A 19,516-nucleotide genomic window follows, 5' to 3' on the forward strand; every position below is an offset into this window, starting at 1 on the left:
TAATTTATCCACTATTTTATTCTTTTTTCTACAAAAGACGTGTCGTTTCTAAAAAAAAAAAACACAAAACGCATGCGAGTGTTGCCGAACAGAGAGAGGGAAAGAGAGAGGAGACGACTGAGGAGGAAGACCCACCGGCGACAGCAACCGAAACCGCCACCGTCTTTGTGTGACAACTAGCAAACGAGGCCTATTATATTTGGGTATTTTTCTATTCAGTTTTTTAATTTTATAGTTTCCTCCTTATCATATAAATAAAAAGAAATTACGTATTAGTTTCTTGACAAATCAGATAGAGATTATTAAAAAATTCTTTCATAAAAGTACTTCGAAATCATATGAACAGAAGCGAGAGTACATTTATTATATATAATTAGTTAAAGAATCATATGAACAGAAAGAGAAAAACATTCCATTACTTCGAAATCAATCATTTTGAAAACTAATTGTTACTTACTCCATTGAAAACCAACTATTTATTATTCCAATTTTGAAAATTGTTCATTTAATCAAGTCATTTCAGAGCATCCAAACATCATTTCAGCTCGTTATATAACCAAGTCAAGTCAAACTTAAACATTATTTTTTTAAGACTAGCTTAGTCACATTATAAGAAAACATGTTAGTTGAGCTCGGTTAGATTAAAACTCGTTTGAGCTTGTTAGAATAGTAGAGAGAGAGAGATAAAATAATATATATTGTATTTAATGAATTGTATTGAATGTATTGTCCTATACAATAGAAGGCCTATATATATAGGCCAAGAAAGAGTATCCAACTATAAATCTAATTATGAGAAAGAGTATTCTATAAGAAACTTAACTATGACAATACCTAATATATCTAGGAAATCAATACCTAATATATGTAGGAATATATACTATGTATACATTAATATCCTCCCTCAAACTCAAGGAAGATAAACATCTTGAGTTTGGAGAGAGAAAGTAAAAACATGAAGTAAAACTAAATAAAATAAAAGGCAAATAGATTGCAAAATCCGAACGAGAGCGTTAGGGCGTTTGAAATAGATCAAAAGTCAGAACTAATGCTAGGAGATAGTTTATGGTCGTGTCGGACAATTGTAGGAACTGGCTGAAACTAATGCCAGGATAGTTTAAGGTCGTGCCAGATTGATATAGAAACTAGCTGGAACTAATGCTGAAATCAGAGGCTGAAACTAATGCCGGGAGACAGTTTATGGTCATGCCGGACAGTTTTAGGAGCTAACCGAAATCAATGTCGGGATAGTTTAAAGGGGTCATGCTAGACCGTTGTAGGAGCTAACCAGAATCAATGTCGAAACAGTTTACAGGGTCATGCTGGACCGTTGTAGAGACTGGATGTTGAGCCAGCAAGTGTAACATACATATAACTTATGACATAGTGCTGAACAATGGTAACAACAGATGGCTGAGTGCGCCAAGAGGTAGCTTGGATGGTGCGCCAGGGGGCAAGTTTGGTGGTGTGCCAGAGGAAGCGGCTTGGATTGTGCGCCAGAGAGGGGCGGCTTGGGTTGTGCGCCAGAGAGTGCGTTTTGGATTGTGTGCCAAGGAGACGGCTAGATGGTTTGCATGGTGTATAACCATATTCACCATGATATAGGTATAATACCCCCTCTCAAACTCAAATAGGTTTAAAGATAGAAACCAATTTGAGGTTGAAGCAGAGGAAAAGATAGAGTGGAAGAAAAAAAAATGTATTACGAGTAAAAAATAAAAATAAAAATATGATAGAGATATTTGGGATAGGAATAAACCAGCGGATAGAGGAAGAGATCACCACGAAGTGATATTGAAAGGAAAACATGACAGCGGAACGGGTTGAGGTCTGGCGGGCAGCCAATGTAGGGCTACTGCCTGCCGGTAAGGCGAAGAACACCAAGAGCTTAACCTATAGCTTTGATACCATGTTAGAATAGTAGAGAGAGAGAAAATAATATGTATTGTATTTAATAAATTGTATTAAATGTATTGTCCTATACAATAGAAAGAGTATCCTATTATAAATCTAATTATGATAAAGAGTATCTTATAAGAAATTTAACTATGGCAATATCTAATATATCTAGGAAATCAATACCTAATATATGTAGGAATATATACCATATATGCATTAACATAGCCAATAGATTATTAAAAAAAAAAAATTAAATATATTTTTAAAGCTTGTTAAAATTTCAAATCAAGCTTATCCATGAATCTACTACTGCTATGTTCAACTTGTTTATGGTTCTAATTAAAAGAAACAAGGCACTTATACATCAGATTAACTTTGGCAACAACATTTTTTGGTAGGGAAATCAAACAAAAAATTAATATCATCATCCTATATAAAAAGTGTGGTGGCCGAATAAATGAAACTGAGTCTTGGGTTGTCATAGTACGAGTCGGCGGGACACGTCAAATCAATGGTCATAGACAAGTCGGCCATATTAGGTCCAGTAGAGGGCCAAAGCCGAGTAAAACTAGGCTTAATGGGCCATTAGAGCCGATTATCCCATGGGCTATATAGAGGGTTCATGAATGAGGTCAAAGCCCAAGAGGAAGCAGTGGGCCCTTGGAGGGTCGCTAGGGAAACAATATAAAAGAAATGAGAGGAGGACAGAGAAGAGGATTATGTTCTTGGACAATAGAGTATTCCTAAACCCATTACACCACAATTGGTGCCGTCTGTGGAAATACTCGAGCTCATTCATGATAGACGTAACAGATGATCCTCCATTGGTGGCAAAGGATGTTACACCAAGAACCATGCTTGGTCTGGAGAACATCACCGCACAAAGAGATTTGAATTTCGACCCAGTAACTCAGTCTTTACCTTTGACCTTGATGTAGGAAACCATGCAAACGATGATGGACCAGGCAAAACGAAACGAACAATGACTGGAAGAGATGGCGGCTGACAACGAACGATTACATAAAGAACTGGCTCTGGAATTAGCCAAATCTTAGCAGACCATACTGCATCTTGAACGAGGTCGGTTGCCGGAACAGAAGAAAGATAATCCACGACGTCGACACCGGAGGCATGATAGTAGCACCGCCTCTGACTCATTAACTCAAGAACCCAAAAAAAAAGAGTGTATTGGCGCTTCTAGCTCATCTGAAGGGAGTCCATATGTACGGCACAGATAAAGAAAATGTGACGATTTAGATGGGGAAGATAGACATAATCCTTTCGCACGACGAATTACAAGGGCCGTCCTGCCTAAAAAATTCAAGGCACCGACATTTCGTTGTATGACGGCAAATCAGATCATACGGATCACATTCGCCATTAGAAGTAGGCAATGACGTTACTCGCAGACGATGAGGCGCTTATGTGTCGCATGTTCCCAAGCAGCCTGGGTCCGTTGGCGGTCCGGTGGTATTATAAACTCGAACCGGCCTCAGTCAAAAGTTTTCATTAGCTCCAAAAATCCTTCCAGGTAAGATTTATCACCAACGAGATTCAGCTAAAGCAAGCCGCCTCACTCTGGGCGATGCAAATCAATCCGGAAGAAACCCTCCGTCAGTATTTAGCACGTTATTGGAAATGTTTCAACCTGGTTGACGACGCCTACAATGATTCCATAGCCATCACTGCCTTCAAGATGGGTTTATACCTTGACAGTCCGCTTTGGAGCTCATTGACAAGGCGACCTCCTAAAATTATGTGGGCCTTAATAAAGAAGGTTGAGGAGTATTGCAAAGTGGAGAATGATGCCCTTCGCATCAAAGCAGGTCAGAAGGTCATGGAAACGACGACACTCACCCTGGTGCAGCCGATAAGTGTAGTCCTGCCACAAGGGAGCCCTGAGCCACGAAGCATGCCAAAACGAGAAAGTTGCCAAGACAGTCGTCGATTGAGGTACCAGTGTTCATGCCGATCAAGCGGGCAATATCAGGTGGAGAGCAGGTGCCCAGGCGGTCTGACAAGAAATATACCGAGTTGACTGAGCCGATTAGCAAAATACTCTCCAAAGTTCAACACCTACCCTTCTTTAAATGACTTACCAGAATGATTGGGCCCCTCGATGCAAGATGAAGGGATCGGCGATGTGACTACCACAAAGACCATGGGCACGAAACCGACAGGTTCTATTCCTTGAAAGATCATCTCGAAGAGTTGGTGCAGGATGGCCGACTGGTTCAATACCTCCCACGTAAGGTCAATGCATCCAACGCAGTAGCCTTGCGTTCAGAGTCACCACCACCGGGAGTAATTCATATGATTTATAGTCTTCCATCACCAAATAGCGTCCATGCGATTCAGTCTCAGCAGTTTCAACCTTGCCCATCCAAGCCGTTCACACCAGCCAAACAGCCTCATTCAACTGGCAAGATTAGCTTCGATGACACAAATCTTGAAGGAATGGTCCTTCCCTATGACGACCTTCTCGTCATCAAGTTACGCGTCAACAAATTTGTTGTTGAACGCATTCTGATAGATTAGAGGCGGACATCAGAGATAATGTACTACAAGACGTTTCTTAAACTTGGCTTCATAGCATCAAACCTCCTGCCGGCAGAATACCCCTATTCAGTTTTAACGCGAATCCCAAATATCCTTTGGGCAAGGTCAGGGTCGCAGTGCGTAAGGGCACTAAGACACTCGATGTGGAGTTTCTGGTCGTAAAACTTCCATCTCCACACAACTTGTTCATAGGGAGAACTTGGTTGCACGTAATATAGGCCATGCCAAGTACTTACCATCAGTTACTTCACTTCCTAACGCAACACGGCATTAAGCAGATTCTCGGCTCTCAAAAGTTGGCAAAGGAGTGCTACATTACAGCTTCAGTCAAAAAGCCAAAGGAGATGGAAGTAAATTCAATCGAAATTTCGGATCGAGAAAGCCACAAGGATGTCAGGAAACCTCTTGCCGATAAGGTGACTGAGGATCTTGATCAAATTGGACTTGCAAATGAACCAGATAAGTTCTTCCTGATCGGCACACGTCTCAACGCCAATGACCGCCAAGAGTTGATTTCATTCCTACTCAGCAATATTATTGTATTTGCCTGGACGCCTTACGAGATGCCGGGTGTAGACCCAGCGTGGCACAATACCATTTGAACGTAGACCTAACTGCTAAGCCTATCGTCTAGAAAAGTCGTTGATCCGTAGCCGAACATCCTTTAGCCGTTGTTGCCGAAGTCGACGAACTTCTGGAGGCCGGTGCAATCCGTGAAGTGAATTACCCCACCTGGCTATCCAACACAGTTGTCATTAAGAAGAAAAACAGATCTTGGCGTATCTGCGTGGATTTCATGGACCTTAATAAAGCGTGCCCTAAGGATTTCCCCCTCTCTAGAATTGACTAACTAGTTGACGTAACTGCCCATCATTAATGTATGAGCTTCCTGGATGCATATAGGGGTTATCACCAAATTGCCACGCATACAGAAGACCAGGAAAAAAATGGCATTCTTCACCCCGAGGGGCACTTATTGTTATAAAGTCATTCCCTTCGGCCTGAAGAATGCCGAGGTAACTTAGCAGAGGCTTGTCACTACCATGTTTAAAGAGCAACTCGGCCATACCATGGAAGTGTATATCGACGACATGGTAGTAAAGTCCAAAGCAAAGCATACCCACTTGGCCAACTTGTCCACAACCTTCGATATTCTCTGAAAATATAGGATGAAACTTAACGCCTCAAAGTGTGCATTCGGCATTAGCTCTGGCGCATTCCTTGGCTATATTGTGAACCATCGTGGAATAGAGGCCAGCCCGAAGCAAATTACGGCAATCATGGAACTTGACTCACCTCAATCGGCCAAAGAAGTGCTGAAGTTAATGGGAATGGCCGCATCCCTCAACAAATTCATTAGCTATTCTTCAGATCGGTGTAAGCCATTTTTTCACACCCTCAGGCAAGGAAAGGCATTTCAGTGGAACCCCGAATGCCAATCTGCCCTCAACGGATTGAAAGCTTATCTCCGTTCGACACTGCTTTTAACAACTCCATCGCCAGATGACCTACTCATTTTGTACCTTGTGGTATCGGATCAGGCGGTTAGTATCGTATTGCTGAAAGAAGAGCTATGTGAGCAAAGGTTTATTTTCTATGTTAGCAAGGCAATGGTGGCCGCCAAAACACGGTACTTACTATTGGAAAAGTTGATTCTAGCCCTTGTGGTAGCCGCTAGGAAGTTAATGCACTATTTCCAAGCCTATACCATAACTGTGTTGATGGACTACTCTCTCCGAACAGTACTTCGTAGCGTAGAATAAACAGGGTGCGTTTCGAAATAGACTTTAGAACTTGGCCAATACGACATCCAATTCTCTCCCAGGACGGCTATCAAAGATCAGATTTTGGCCGACTTCGTTGCTGAGTTCACTAGTTGTCATGCCGACTTTGAACCGATGCAGCCACCCTTCCAACCCCAACAGGAGTGACGAATGAATGTTGGAGATATTTGGCAGATGTATTGCGATGGTTCATCTAACCAACGTGGTAGTGGGGCGAGAGTTGTGATTATGACTCCTGAGGCCGCAATAATCGAGCAAGCGGTGAAACTTTGTTCTGATGCATCAAATAATGAGGCCGTGTACGAGGCTTTGCTAGTCGGCCTCCGTAACGCTCTTCATCTGGGCGCCAAGTGATTACAAGTCTTCTGTGATTCAAAGCTGGTCATCAATCAATTAAAGGGGGAGTATGCATCTAGGGACGACCGAATGACAGCTTACGTAAAGATGACAAATTCACTACTCATACAGTTCAATTTTCACGAGCTGAATCAAAATACCCATGCAGATGCTCTCGCCTACTTGGCTTCCACCATAAATTCAGAAATCAAACGAACCATTGAGATGTGATTCATTCCCGAGCCGAGTATCAGCCACCCTGAACCCACCAGTGTCAATGTCATTAATTTGGGGCCGAGTTGGATAGACCCCATCGCTGCATTTTTATCCTCGGATTGCCTTCCAACAGATAAGAAAGAGGCCTATAAGTTATGAAACAAAGCCTTATGCTGCTATTTGGATCCTAATGGGAAGCTCTGCAAGAAGTCTCTCTCAGGGCTGTATTTGGAGTGTGTGCATCCAGACCTAGTGGAGGATTTTTTAGCCGACATACATGAGGACAGTTGCGGCGCCTATTCCGGAGGACGTTCACTAGCCCACTGAGCCGTAAACCAGGGGTATTATTGGCCCACTATGTGAATTGATGTAGAGAATTACGTAAAGAAGTGTGAACAATGCCAGAAATTCTCCCATTTGACTCATTTGCTCGCAGAAGAATTGAATACCGCCACTAGCCTTTCGCCTTTTGCCCAATAGGGATTGATCATTGTTGGACCACTTCCAAGAGCACCAGGGAGTAAACGGTTCTTAATTGTTACAACAGATTACTTCACGAAATAGGTCGAAGCAGAACCATTGACACATATCCGAGATATAGACGTAAAACGCTTCGTGTGGAGGAACATTATAACACGATTCGGCATACCGCGAGCACTTATTTTCGACAATGACACCCAATTTGACTACGGTGTCTGTCGCAAATTGTGCGCACATATGATATATGGTCGTACTTTTCCTCACCAACTTACCCGCAGAGCAATGGCCAGGCTGAGGCCACTAATAGAGTGATTCTGGATGGACTCAAGAAGAGCCTAGAAAAGGCCAAAGGGAAGTGGATTGAAGAACTGCCCAGTGTATTGTGGACTCATCGCACTACGCCAAGGCGACCTATTGGCGAAACTCCATTCGCTTTGTGTTTCGGTACAGAAGGCATTATTCCTCTTAAAATTGGCTTGCTTACTTTAAGATCAAAGGCATGTGACATGGGGCAAAATAATATGATATTGGCCTTAGACCTCAATCTGATTGAAGAGCGTCGTGATCCTCTTGTGCACATAGCACGATACCAGCAGCAGCTTGTTAAATCGTACAACCAACGTGTGCAACAACGCCCGTACACCCTAGGGGAATTGGTTCTTAAGAAGGTGTTTCCTGCCACAAAAAATCCAGCAGACGACAAACTAGGCTCCAACTAGAATGGTCCTTACCAAGTTGACTCAATTGCTGGGGCAGGAGAATATCGGCTCTCGGATATGGCGGGCAATAAGCTTTCCCAACCATAGAACGTGACTCACTTGCGCAAATTCTACCATTAAACGGCATCGAAACCAGCTTTTTGTTATGATGTAATGACTCAGTTTCTTTTTCTCAAATGTGTCTTTACAGTTCATCAATGAATCTTCATGGCTCATATTAGCTTGGTTTATTCTAATGATTGACCGAATAAGCCTCCGAATTCAGAGCGCCCCTTGTGCAAGTCACGATCGGCCGAATAAGTCTCCGAATTCGGAGCGCTCTTTATGCCTGCCACAATTGGCCATTACAAAGACTCCGAATTCGGAGCGCCCTTCGTGCAAGTCACGATCAACCGAATAAGCCTCCGAATTCGGAGTGCCCTTTATGCTTGGCACAATTGGCCATTACAAAAGACTCTGAATTCGGAGCGCTCCTCGTGCAAGTCGATCGGCTGAATAAGTCTCCGAATTCGGAACGCCCTTTGTGCTTGCCATAATTGGCCATTACAAAAGACTCGGAATTCAGAGCGCCCCTCATGCAAGTCACGATCGGCCGAATAAGCCTCCAAATTCGGAGTGCCCTTTATGCTTGGCACAATTGGCCATTACAAAAAACTTTGAATTCGGAGCACCCATCGTGCAAGTCATGATAGGCAGAATAAACCTCTGAATTCGGAGCGCCCCTCGTGTAAATCATGATCGGCCGAATAAGCCTCAAAATTCGGAGCGCCTTTTGTGCTTAGCACAATTAGCCATTATAAAAGACTCTAAATTTGAAGCACCTTTCATGCAAGCCACGATCAGCCGAACAAGCCCCAACCATGAGCCAAGTTGAATGCACAATTGGCGCCTCGTAACCGGTGGAATGCCATGTCATGGTCAGGATTGGATTTTTCTGAATTAAGTATAAAAGATATGCAAGCGACATCGTATTGTACAAAAGAAACAAACACTAAGTATTAAAGTAATTCGAGTTTTATTAGAACAAACGGCAACAGGCACAAAATTACAACAGAAACACAATACTAAATTATTGCATCCCCATCGTTCGCCTCCTCTTCATCGTTAGTCTTCTCGGCATCATATACTTCAAATGAAAATTTGTAACTTTGGTACAGGGGCGATGGCGAGTCAATACTCGCGGCCCGAAGAGCCTTAAGCCATCCGTGTTTGAAACCATGATTCTCACAGTGACAAACATCATCAGCTAGTTTTTCCTTGGTTTTTTCGATACCGACTTTTCAACCTTCAAAGAAGCCTTCCTTATATGCGCGGGATCATATGGCCTCTTTGGAAAACATGGCGGTTGTGTCCTGATCGGCTATAGCATGGTCTATCAACCGCTGGTTTACTCTATCGGTGATGGCCATATTCGCCGACCCCGCGAGCAGCTTCTTGGCAGCCCTGACTTTGCTTATTTTGCTCTCCACCTTCTCAGTGCGACGTTTTAAATCTCAAATCCGCCCATCTTTTTGAACAATTTCTTTTTGAGCTGCTCGCAACCACATGCCAGTCTCGTATACACAATCAAGTCCCTTGATTGACCCATGGACGCTGTCTCTAAACACTTCATAGTCACGCCGCTCGATCATAGATTGCTGTACCTCAGGCGGAAATATTTGACAAGTAAATTCCATCGCCACATTGAGATCATGAATGATCGAGTATGCTTTAGTCATGGGCTTATTGCCAATAAACATAGCGAAACTTAGAGGGCGTGGCAATCTGCTCGACTCCTGTCGAACGGACGCCCGTGCACTTGCCGCCCTGTCGTTGCCTTTTTGTTGTGCCCTGCCTCTGGGCGATTTCTTTACTTTGCTCTTCCTTGGAGACTTGCTTCATCAACGAGGTAAATGTCGTCTCCCTCATTCCTCCGACACCATAGTATTCGCTCGGGAAGCTGCTCTACGATCCATTTCTGCGTCTAGCTCTGCTAAACTTTTTCCCTCACCTTTACTGTTGAAAAATAATCTGCTAGACATACGCTCACACTTAGTAACTGCGCAGATGTTTTCGCCTCTTCCACTTGACTCGCTGCTCATTGTGGTCGGATACCCCTTTTGTGGGCTACGCAAGGGCTATTTAATGACGCCCCCTTCATTAATTACAACGTGCACCAATAACGATGCGTTCGTGGTCGCCACCGATAATCGGCCGAATTAAGTGTAGATAATCTCATCTATTCGGTTTATCCATATGTGGCCAAATTATTCAGCTGCTCCACTTGATCATGGAGGCCATGTTATGCAATCGTCAGAAATCTCATGCTCAATTAGGGCAAGGGCAGATATTTCATCTATTCGGCTCATCCATATGTGGCTAAATTATTCAGCTGCCCCACTTGATCATGGAGGCCATGTTTTGTAATCGGTGGAAATATCATGCTCAATTGGGGCAAGGACTGATATTTTGTCTATTCGGCTCATCCATGTGTGGCCGAATCATTCATCTACCCTACTTGATCATGGAGGCCATGTTATGCAATAGGCGGAAATCTCATGCTCAATTTGGGCAAGGGCAGATATTTCATATATTCGGCTCATCCATATGTGGCCGAATTATTCAGTTGCCCCACCTAATCATGGAGGCCATGTTATGTAATCGGTGGAAACCTCATGCTCAATTGGGGCAAGGACAAATATTTCATATTTTCGGCTCATCCATATGTGGCCGAATTATTCAGTTGCCCCATCTGATCATGGAGGCCATGTTATGTAATCGGCGGAAACCTTATGCTCAAATGGGCCATGGGCAGATAAGCTCATCTATTCGGCTCATCCATATATGGCCGAATTATTCAGCTGCCCCACTTAACCATTCGCCGCAGTTCATTTTTTGCTAAGAGTATTACTATAATTTCAATTTTTGCTTTAAGCATTACTATAATTTCATTTTTTGCTTTGAGCATTACAACAATTTCAAACACAAATAAACCATTACTATAATTTCATTTGTATACACACATCATTTCTTAGAACTTGCATTTTTCATTCATAAATTGTATACGAACAAAGTATCATTTTATTAATGAAAACCGCCCTAAATACAAAACATTAGTAATACTATATTAACACTAAAACAACTACAAATAAACAGCAAAAATAAGCAAACTATTGTCAAACATCTTCAAAATCCTCTGGGTCTGATTCTAGAGGTTCAACCTCTAGTTGCTCGTATGGAATTGGAAAATCAAGAGTCACTTTGGCAGCCACCAAAGCTTTAAGCCAGCCATGCTTGAAGCCTCGGTTTTCAAACTTCAATGCATCATCGGCACATAATCCTTTGGCTTGAAGCTCGTCGGCATCAAATGCCTTGGCTGCATCCGCCTCCGCACGCTTTTGGGCCTTATTTGCCTCCTCCAACTCGACCATTAATTTGACATTCTCTTCCTTGGCTAACTTCAACTTGCTGTCCATACTGGCAGCCCTCTCCTCGGCGTGCCTTGCTTTCACTTCTTCAGCAGCAGCTTTTGCTCGCTCCTCTTCTGTCCTCTTAGCTTTAGCCTCCGCCTTATCTGTTGCCGTTTTCAAATCAGCCATTGCAGCCGTAGCCTTGTTTCTTTCATCTTCAAGTTGGACTTTGATCACGCCGAGTCTCTTTATGGCGTCATAGTGACGACGGCCAATCTCCGTTATCGTGCCTGCCGCCTAACAAGTATAATAACAACGACATTAGTGAATAAATAAACAGATTCATCCCAGTATATACTACTTACCAGTATAGCCAACTGCGCCGCCAAGGCAATATAGACGACATCCGGCTCAACACGGATTACGGCTTTATCTGACAGAAGTGAAAGCGTCGATGCTACACTCAAAGCCACAACGGGATCTTTATTGGCCGACCCACTGGACAGAACCGATGAATTTTTCATCCTTAGCTGGATGACGAATGGCTCGGCTGAATCGGAGAAAACGCCTCCAGCCTTTGCCATTTATCAACCGATTCTTCTGGTGATTCAGCAATGAATTCAGCGGGGCGCTTTTCTCCCATTTGATCAATTTGATTGGAACCCGAGGTCTCCATCGGCTGACGGTTAGGGACTTTGTCAGCCACAATCAATTCTTGAGTTGTTATTGCCGGAGGAGGTGTTTCTAGGTTCCCTCCACTACCACTGGCTCTCCTTCATGCCTCCATCTTCTCGGCATTTCTTCTCCTGGCGAACTGAGCAAGCGACTCTCTGCCCATTTCCTCAAAGTCGGCCCCAAGCAAGTCTCCTAATTCGGAAAAAATGTCCTGTGGAGAAGTAATCTCCACTCGGCCCGAAGTAGAGGGTTGGCCGCTGCCCCCTTGGTTAAGTTGCTCAAAGGTCAACTCAACTTCTCTCTTCAGGTCTTGTTCTTCCAAATAGATCCCCTGTCCAGCGTCTTCTGCGTCTGAAGTCTTTTCTTCTAAACGGCCCTCCGGTCCAGCCTCATCGGTGTCCGAACCCTCAAAACCGATGTCCCTTAAGCTCTTAAAGCTGGGGAATATGAGTGCTGTGAGATACTTCTCTTCTCTCGGCACGGGGATATGATTTGCCGCCGAAAAGGTTACGTAGGTTGGGTCGTATCTTAACAGAATATGTGCCGCACGTCCTTGTCCTTGTAGATTGGCCCGCCCTTTGTACCTAAGGGTCGTCTTCACCTGGTTAAGAACAGCTTTGTCTGCCAACGAAAGGATTCTCTTTAAGTCGTTACCTGGAAACAAAACTGGTCAGTAATCTTTTAGAGCCGAATAGAATGGCTAGCTAAGAATTTTTTTTAGCTACCTAGCTCGCCTTTCCGTCTCGGCACAGGGTCTTGGCGATCTTCTCCTTCGCCGAATTCCCAGTTGCCTCAAACGGTGACCATGATGTCGTTGACTCTTTTTCCGGAGCTAGCAAGCATAGTCACCAAGTGGTGATCTATGTCCTTAGCTCTAAGAAAATAACGGCCTTGATGACCAGTTGATTTCGCTAGGACATAGCAATGTCGAATCGCTGAAATTCCCAGGTTGAGCCCTAGTCGACAGTTCAGTTCCACTAAACCCATGATTATACGGTAAAATTCACATTGGGTTAAGAGGGAATGAAACCCCAATAGCGCAGAATAGTCCTAAGGAAAAGGTGTAAGGGGAAACGAACCTCACCCTTAGCAATTGATAGGAGAGAGAAGATTATGGTGTTTGCATCAACCCTCTCCATATCAACCACATTGTCTGTCACAAGGAATAGGTGGATGTCTTCGGGGATCAAAAAGTGATGATGGAAGGCGGCGACTCGCTCCTCAGAAAGGAGAGCTGTCAAATGAGTCGCCATTCTAGACGAAATAGAAGATAGACAAATAAAAATGCACAAAGGGACTGGAATATGAACAAAAGATGAAGAGAGGGAAGGACTTACAGGTCAGAACGAGGAAGTAAAGCGAAGGAGCGATATGAAGCAAAGTCGAAAACACAGGAGTCTTGTGAGGGAAGAAGAACAGTATGAAGAATGCGAAGGAACCAAAATTCAATATGTACGATTTTTAAAATGCATCAAATGAACGTCAAATTACGAAGGGATGGGAAGCAATGATGACCCCAAATTGCGTCTGATCTAACGCATCAATACCAAAAGGCGCGCGTGCGCCGTATTTCCGACTTCCAAGATCTTTAGTCGAAATATTCAAGGAAGCCGACCATGCCAAATAACAGATGTTAATTGGATGTTCAGGGGGCAATTGTGTTGGCCAAATAAATGAAATTGAGTCCTGGGCTGGCATAGTACGAGTCGGCGGAACATGCCGAATCCATGGTCATAGACAAGTCGGCCATATCAGGTCCAGTAGAGGGCCAAAGCCGAGTAAAACCAGGCTTAAAGGGCCGTCAGAGCCGATTATCCCATGGGCTATATAGAGGGTCCATGAATGAGGTCAAAGCCCAAGAGGAAGCAGCGGGCCCTTGGAGGGTCGCTAGGGAAACAATATAAAAGAAAGGAGAGGAGGACACAGAAGAGGATTCTGTTCTTGGACAATAGATTCCTAAACCCATTACACCACGAAAAGTATAAGCAAACAAATATCACAAATAGAGGCAGCAAAGCTACCTAAAATACAATTTCACTTCAATTTCCCTTCACAATCCCTTCAAACAAACAAACAATGGACACAAAAAGAATTACATTGAGCGAGGAAAAAAGAATACCAATGTACTTACTAACCATCCAACAACACTCTCTTTTGTGATCAAAACTCCATTTCAGATAGCTTAAGCTTGAGAGAAGAATCAACACAAAAAAAAAAAAAAAAAAAAAAAAATGAAAAGAAAAGAAAAAAGATGAATCATCAATGAAAATGAAACTGAAGAAAATTGGTAGTATTTTGAATTCGGGGTTTTAGTTGATTGCTGCTGCACAACAGATACAAGTGCTGAAGAGTGAAACCCGGGGCTTTCGCTTCCCACTCCCCTTTGTCAGCGCAACTGTTTTCTTTTCATCGACACAACAATCTTGTTTCTCTGCTTTAACCACAACATTTGCCTTTTCATTTTCTTTCAAGAAGTTCAGAAATGGACCTCTTGACTTGTCTGAATCACTTCTTTCCACTTCAATGGTCTTCTCTACCACTGAAATTGACTGATATTTTCCGTCTCGGCTTGACAGGCTTCTGATTGTAGGTTTATCGCGATGCAGTAATGGCGTTTGATCAGATTCTTCAGATCTTGTTCCAAGTGAGAGATCAAAATCAAAGCTTGGTGATTTTCTACGATCAGAATAAACACTTGGGTTCTCTGGAATTGATTCTGTACTGAGCCTTGGTGCACTTTCTTCTGCTTCATTACCAGCACTTTTAAATAATGCCAACGTTTCAGTTTCTCCAACTGTCATCGACTGTTCAACTGTTGAGACCAAAGTTTGCTTGGTTGAATCGTTGGAATCAACAATTGAAGCTTTAATGACTAAGAACTCACTGCAACTATCTTTTTTTGACTCTGTTGACAACACAGCATTGCTTTTGACAGTTTCTGATCCAATTACAGTGTCCTGTTTTTGATCCTGCAAATTTACAAGAGGAGAAGAACATGCTGAAAATAAACTACTTGCGTAATCAACCTTGTCAGATTGAGGCATAGTCTGTTCTGTTGTCTCTCCCTTCAAATTTTCTGCATTTTCGATGACCTTTTCTGTCAGTTGTTCTTCTTCACGGTTGTATTCTGTGACAGTTAATTCTGTTGGAACTGTTTCAATAGCAGAAGCCATTTCAGTTAATTCTTCTGAATCCTTTATTTTTTCTAGTGGATTTTCATTGGAAATATCAAGTTGGTAGCCATTCTCAATCACCTTCACTTCCTTGCTTTGACTGTTGTCGTCAATTGCAGAATCACAAGAATCATCAACTATGCTTTCCTTTTCATTACCAGTATCAGAACCAACCATCATCAATTCAGGCTCAGAAGTGTTGACCTCATCAGTCTTTATTTCATTCACCGCTTCCTTATGAAACTGTATTGGCTTCTCATTTTCTGCTACACTCTCATCAATCACTTTCATATCTTCAGTGAGAAGCATGCATTTGTCTGGTGATTGGGGAACTTCTTCATAGGTGTTTGATGAATTTCTCTGAGCAATGGCTTCTTTCGGTGATTTTGATGAACCATTCCTACTTAAATTTATCTCGGTAACAACTTCATTCAATTTGTCAACACCACTCTGAAAACTTGATGTCATGTTGCTCAAAACATTTTCCAATTCTTCTTTAGTTCCATTTTCACATTTATCATCTTGAATGCTCGTGTCAAATGCATTCTCTTGGAATGCTGTTTCTTCAACTATTTTAGCATCTGAAACAACAGTTTCAGCCAGATTCTGTGTCGCTTCAGTTTCTAACAATTTCCCTTTCTCTTCGGCTTGACATGAGGGTGACCCGTTATGTCCTTCGGCCAATGGCTCAGCATGAACTTCACCAAGTTCTCGTTGATTGGACTGTGATGCTACAAATTCTAGAAGCTCTGTGGTGGGTAACACAAATTTTGTGTCACAAGTTGAGTAACTTGTCTCTACCTCCTCTGTTGCAGTTTTCAGAAAATCAAATTGAATGTGTTAAGTGAAGTATAATGTTTTTAATTTTTTTCATTAAATGAAAGAGTTGTTCATGGTAATTATTTTTTGGTTTTACACTAACACTAATCTTTATCAAATGAAACAGACTTTTGAGAAGTGCAGTGCAATACAGATTACCCAACAAAATCGAAGGAAACTTTTGGAGCTGTATCAAGTGAAGACATTATCAGAGAGTTTCATTGATCTTCTTGCTTACTAAGAGAGACTTAAAAGACTTTTGTTCTTTTTTTAAGTGAAGTAATTTTATATTTTGAAGTTGGGATATGGGAGTTTTATGTTTTGATTAGATTAGTTTTAAAGTTGTCCTGTTTGCAGACTGCTAGAATAGTTATAGCAATTGATTTTCCTATGTTCTTGATGATTGGATTTTAGCTAAAGAGTTTGAATAGGTCCATTTGCAGGTCTTCATAATATGTTGATATTAATTGTATTGTTTATGTCATTGATTTGTTGTTGCATTAAGATGTTTTATTTGATTTTCAAGATTGGCAGATTGTTTTTTTGCTCCGTTCACAGCTTAATTTGTTTGTGTGATCAAGATCAAGCTCGAGCTCGTTCGTTTGTAAACGAGCTAAGTCGAGTTGAGCTTGAGCTCAACTTTTATAGCTCGACTCAAGCTCGAGCCAAGCCTGAACATGATCAAATTTTATCGAGCCGAACTCGAGTTCAGCATAACTCGACTCGGCTCGGCTCGTTTGTAGCCCTAATTATTATGTAGTGTGATCATATGGCCCTGGATCTTCTGTTCCGAATTATTTTTTTATACCCATGTCCCAATGCACTCCCAGGCGCATGGTCATGCCTCAAGATTTTGTGTATTTCAAGATTCTCGCCACATCGTGCAACAGATGGACAGAGAATTTTTGAACAGAGGATTCCTGGTCATAATTATATTGCTTGTAGTTGTCTTAAAACATATATTTTAAAAGCAATGTTACATACTGGTTCCAAGATAAGCTAGAACAGGCACTTTAGAAACCAAAAAAAATATATATATATATATATATATCAAACTAACCTCTTCCGGTGGATGTCTGTTTCTTGATTTGATGATCACTTGCTGCCAACAGATTCTCCTCCAAATTTGGTTTTGTTACCTTTTCAAGACGGTTCATGTCTTTGGGTGAAGACACTGCTTGGCTTTCACTGTCTTGATTAGCTGCATCATCAGATTCTATAGGAACTTCTGTGGATTGGAAAGAAGATTTAAGCTCAGTGTCATCTTGCTCTGTAATTGATTGAATTAGTGAATTAATGACCGATAACATCAAAAGAAAATCTTTGAAATCAAAAAGTTACTAAATAGGAAATTGTAAACATAAATGTTACAGACGGGGCCTAACCATTTTCATCCGATGTCTGCATGTCTATACGAGGATCTCCAGCTCCCAATGGGTCATCAGATGACAAACCTTCAACTTTTTCATGAAAATCTTTTCCTTCACCTGCTGGAGCTATCTGATTCTCTCCTTTCAGATCGTCTACAGGATTCGTTTCTTGGGCAGAGTTTTCTGCAGACTCAACTGCTGTGTTCTCTTCTTCTGCATCAGCACAATATAGCAACATGTAGAACTGTACAAATCATGGTCAAAGAATATCTTTTGCTAAGCATACCTTTTTGCCCTGAAGTGTTGCTGTTGCCCATCTCATTTCCCATGTTCAGCTACTCAAATCCTGCAATAATCAACAAGAAGTTCGTAACAGACACTTGAAAGACTCTCAATTACACTGCTCTTCAGCAAATGTTTGTACCGTAAGTATGAATTATAGGGCACTCAAAACTCAAAATCAACAAGTCAAAAAAAACGTCATACCATGATGATAATGATGTGCACATGCCAATTAGCTATGAACTTCAGAGGACAGCTTGAACTCTGACTGTGCCAGAGTGTTAATAGTACTTGATTAGTACAAAGCTACTACACTGTTGTTGCTTTAAGCATAAGCCTCATCTGGGACATAAGTCAGCCAAATAGATGGACCAATAAAGGTTACAAGTAGTTAGAGTCTCTAGTGGCATGAGTTCGAGTAAGAGAAATAACTTATTCGGAGACATGGTTGCGTATATCTTACCCTTTCAAATTCCGCTTTAATGAGAGAGCTTACGGAATCACCTTTCTTAATTAGAAAAATGTTATACATAAACAAATTTCTTACCTATTTTTTTTTTTTTTATCACAATACGAGTTCAATGTGTATTTTATTAAAAGTAATGCTATACATAAATAATTTTTTATTTCATTTTTTGTACTTCCCCTATTAAAAAAAATATGATCAGAAATCCATTTTGCACTTTTAATAAAGTTTTGATAAAGGTATGTAGTGGAAGTTTTTGCCTTTGTGTCTTTCTTTCTAACATGGACATTATGTGATCATGAATTTTATAGCATTTGATGACAACTTTGTTATAAGTAAATTAAACTCACTGTCGGTGACACAACACACCTCCCATAGCCTATCAGTGACCTGCTTGTATGATTATGCTTTGCAGAACTCTTAATCACTGTTATCCCGAAGTCTAGACATTTGTTTTAAGGAATAATATTTAGATTAAACATGCCCTTTCTAGGGCAGCTATTTTGTATGTGCGGCGCAGAACATAAGGCTGCGTTTGGACAGTGGGTTAATATTTGTTCATCAGATTATTGGATATTTGTTCCATTTCTCCTGTATTTGTATCAAATCATCTCTTTATCATAGACGTTGGAGACAGACATGATAGATGAGATAGAAGATTCTATATAAACAAAATTTCTATAAAAACTTTCTTTGTAAATTGTTATTATTTTTTTTCATGACAATTCTTTTGAACATGAAACATGTTGGATCAGTTTCATCTTTTGCATAGCTCAAATGAGTTCAATTCCAATAATAAAAGCTTATAGGGCTTTGAGAGCTTTGTGTGAATATCACATAAAAGGTTCGTCTATTAGAAATGCCCTCCATTATAGGATCCAAAGGTCCACTTGAAAGAGAAAAAGTAGGAAGGACCTACATGGCGACCAAACCTCACCTAATTAGTTGTGGGCTAATGTGCTAGGGGAGGAATCCAAGACACAAACACAATATAAGATTGCATGTATTTGCACCGTATAATTAAGGTGACCAAACAGCTGTTTTGGAGTGGTAGGTCCTAATGTTTTGTGTTTTGCCCTTGATTTTAAAAATGGGCTAATACCATATTGGTCAATGAGTGTCAATTTTTTGACCTCTTGATACTGATACACCTTAGTATATATTGTGATAATAAAAATTGCATACTTGTATATCGGCTGGTTCATGATACATATCGTTTCATTGTTGATTCTTGACTTAATTCATAACTAATGCATATATTTAAAAAAATAAGTGATCAACATCACTCAATTCTCGATATGTATTGCTTGATATTCCTGATATCGCTACAACATGACCTATATCAATTT

General features: G+C 41.4%; 2 protein-coding genes and 1 long non-coding RNA gene across 4 annotated transcripts; 2 read left to right on the top strand and 1 right to left on the bottom strand.

Annotated features, from left to right (window-relative positions):
• Positions 1-3,484: 3,484 nt before the first annotated feature.
• Positions 3,485-4,437, top strand: LOC145793899 (uncharacterized). The gene is made up of 2 exons (XM_082876790.1): positions 3,485-3,900; positions 4,080-4,437. The coding sequence occupies exons 1-2, from the start codon at positions 3,485-3,487 to the stop codon at positions 4,435-4,437; spliced, it is 774 nt and encodes a 257-aa protein (XP_082732916.1).
• Positions 4,438-14,051: 9,614 nt separating this feature from the next.
• LOC114317907 (uncharacterized) lies at positions 14,052-18,203 on the bottom strand. 2 transcript variants are annotated; one of them, XM_028264727.2, is made up of 5 exons: positions 17,906-18,203; positions 17,706-17,765; positions 17,435-17,632; positions 17,110-17,277; positions 14,052-16,036 (listed from the first exon to the last, which is right to left on the bottom strand). In XM_028264727.2, exons 2-5 carry the CDS (start codon positions 17,746-17,748, stop codon positions 14,367-14,369), a joined length of 2,079 nt encoding a protein of 692 aa, XP_028120528.2. In that variant the 5' UTR covers positions 17,749-17,765; positions 17,906-18,203; the 3' UTR covers positions 14,052-14,366. The 2 variants fall into 2 exon arrangements, with proteins under 2 accessions (XP_028120528.2, XP_028120518.2); XM_028264717.2 differs by having other exon boundaries at positions 17,110-17,319; positions 17,906-18,195.
• Positions 15,097-16,440, top strand: LOC114317929 (uncharacterized). The gene is made up of 3 exons (XR_003648816.2): positions 15,097-15,234; positions 15,350-16,069; positions 16,177-16,440. It is a non-coding gene; the product is annotated as an uncharacterized LOC114317929 (long non-coding RNA).
• Positions 18,204-19,516: the final 1,313 nt, after the last annotated feature.

Source organism: Camellia sinensis, chromosome 6 (assembly GCF_055761805.1).
Source record: "Camellia sinensis isolate YWXY chromosome 6, ASM5576180v1, whole genome shotgun sequence".
In the NCBI taxonomy this organism is placed as follows: Eukaryota; Viridiplantae; Streptophyta; class Magnoliopsida; order Ericales; family Theaceae; genus Camellia; species Camellia sinensis.

Bases quoted from the DNA above. Each gene is read 5' to 3' on its own strand.
- LOC145793899 (XM_082876790.1), top strand. From the start codon at position 3,485: ATGCAAATCAATCCGGAAGAAACCCTCCGTCAGTATTTAGCACGTTAT. The intron at 3,901-4,079 runs GTGCCCAGGCGG...CGAAACCGACAG, and splicing joins CAATATCAGGTGGAGAGCAG to GTTCTATTCCTTGAAAGATC.
- LOC114317907 (XM_028264717.2), bottom strand. From the start codon at position 17,748: ATGGGAAATGAGATGGGCAACAGCAACACTTCAGGGCAAAAAG. The intron at 17,633-17,705 runs GTATGCTTAGCA...GTGCTGATGCAG, and splicing joins CAACACTTCAGGGCAAAAAG to AAGAAGAGAACACAGCAGTT. The intron at 17,320-17,434 runs GTTAGGCCCCGT...AATCAATTACAG, and splicing joins GCAGACATCGGATGAAAATG to AGCAAGATGACACTGAGCTT.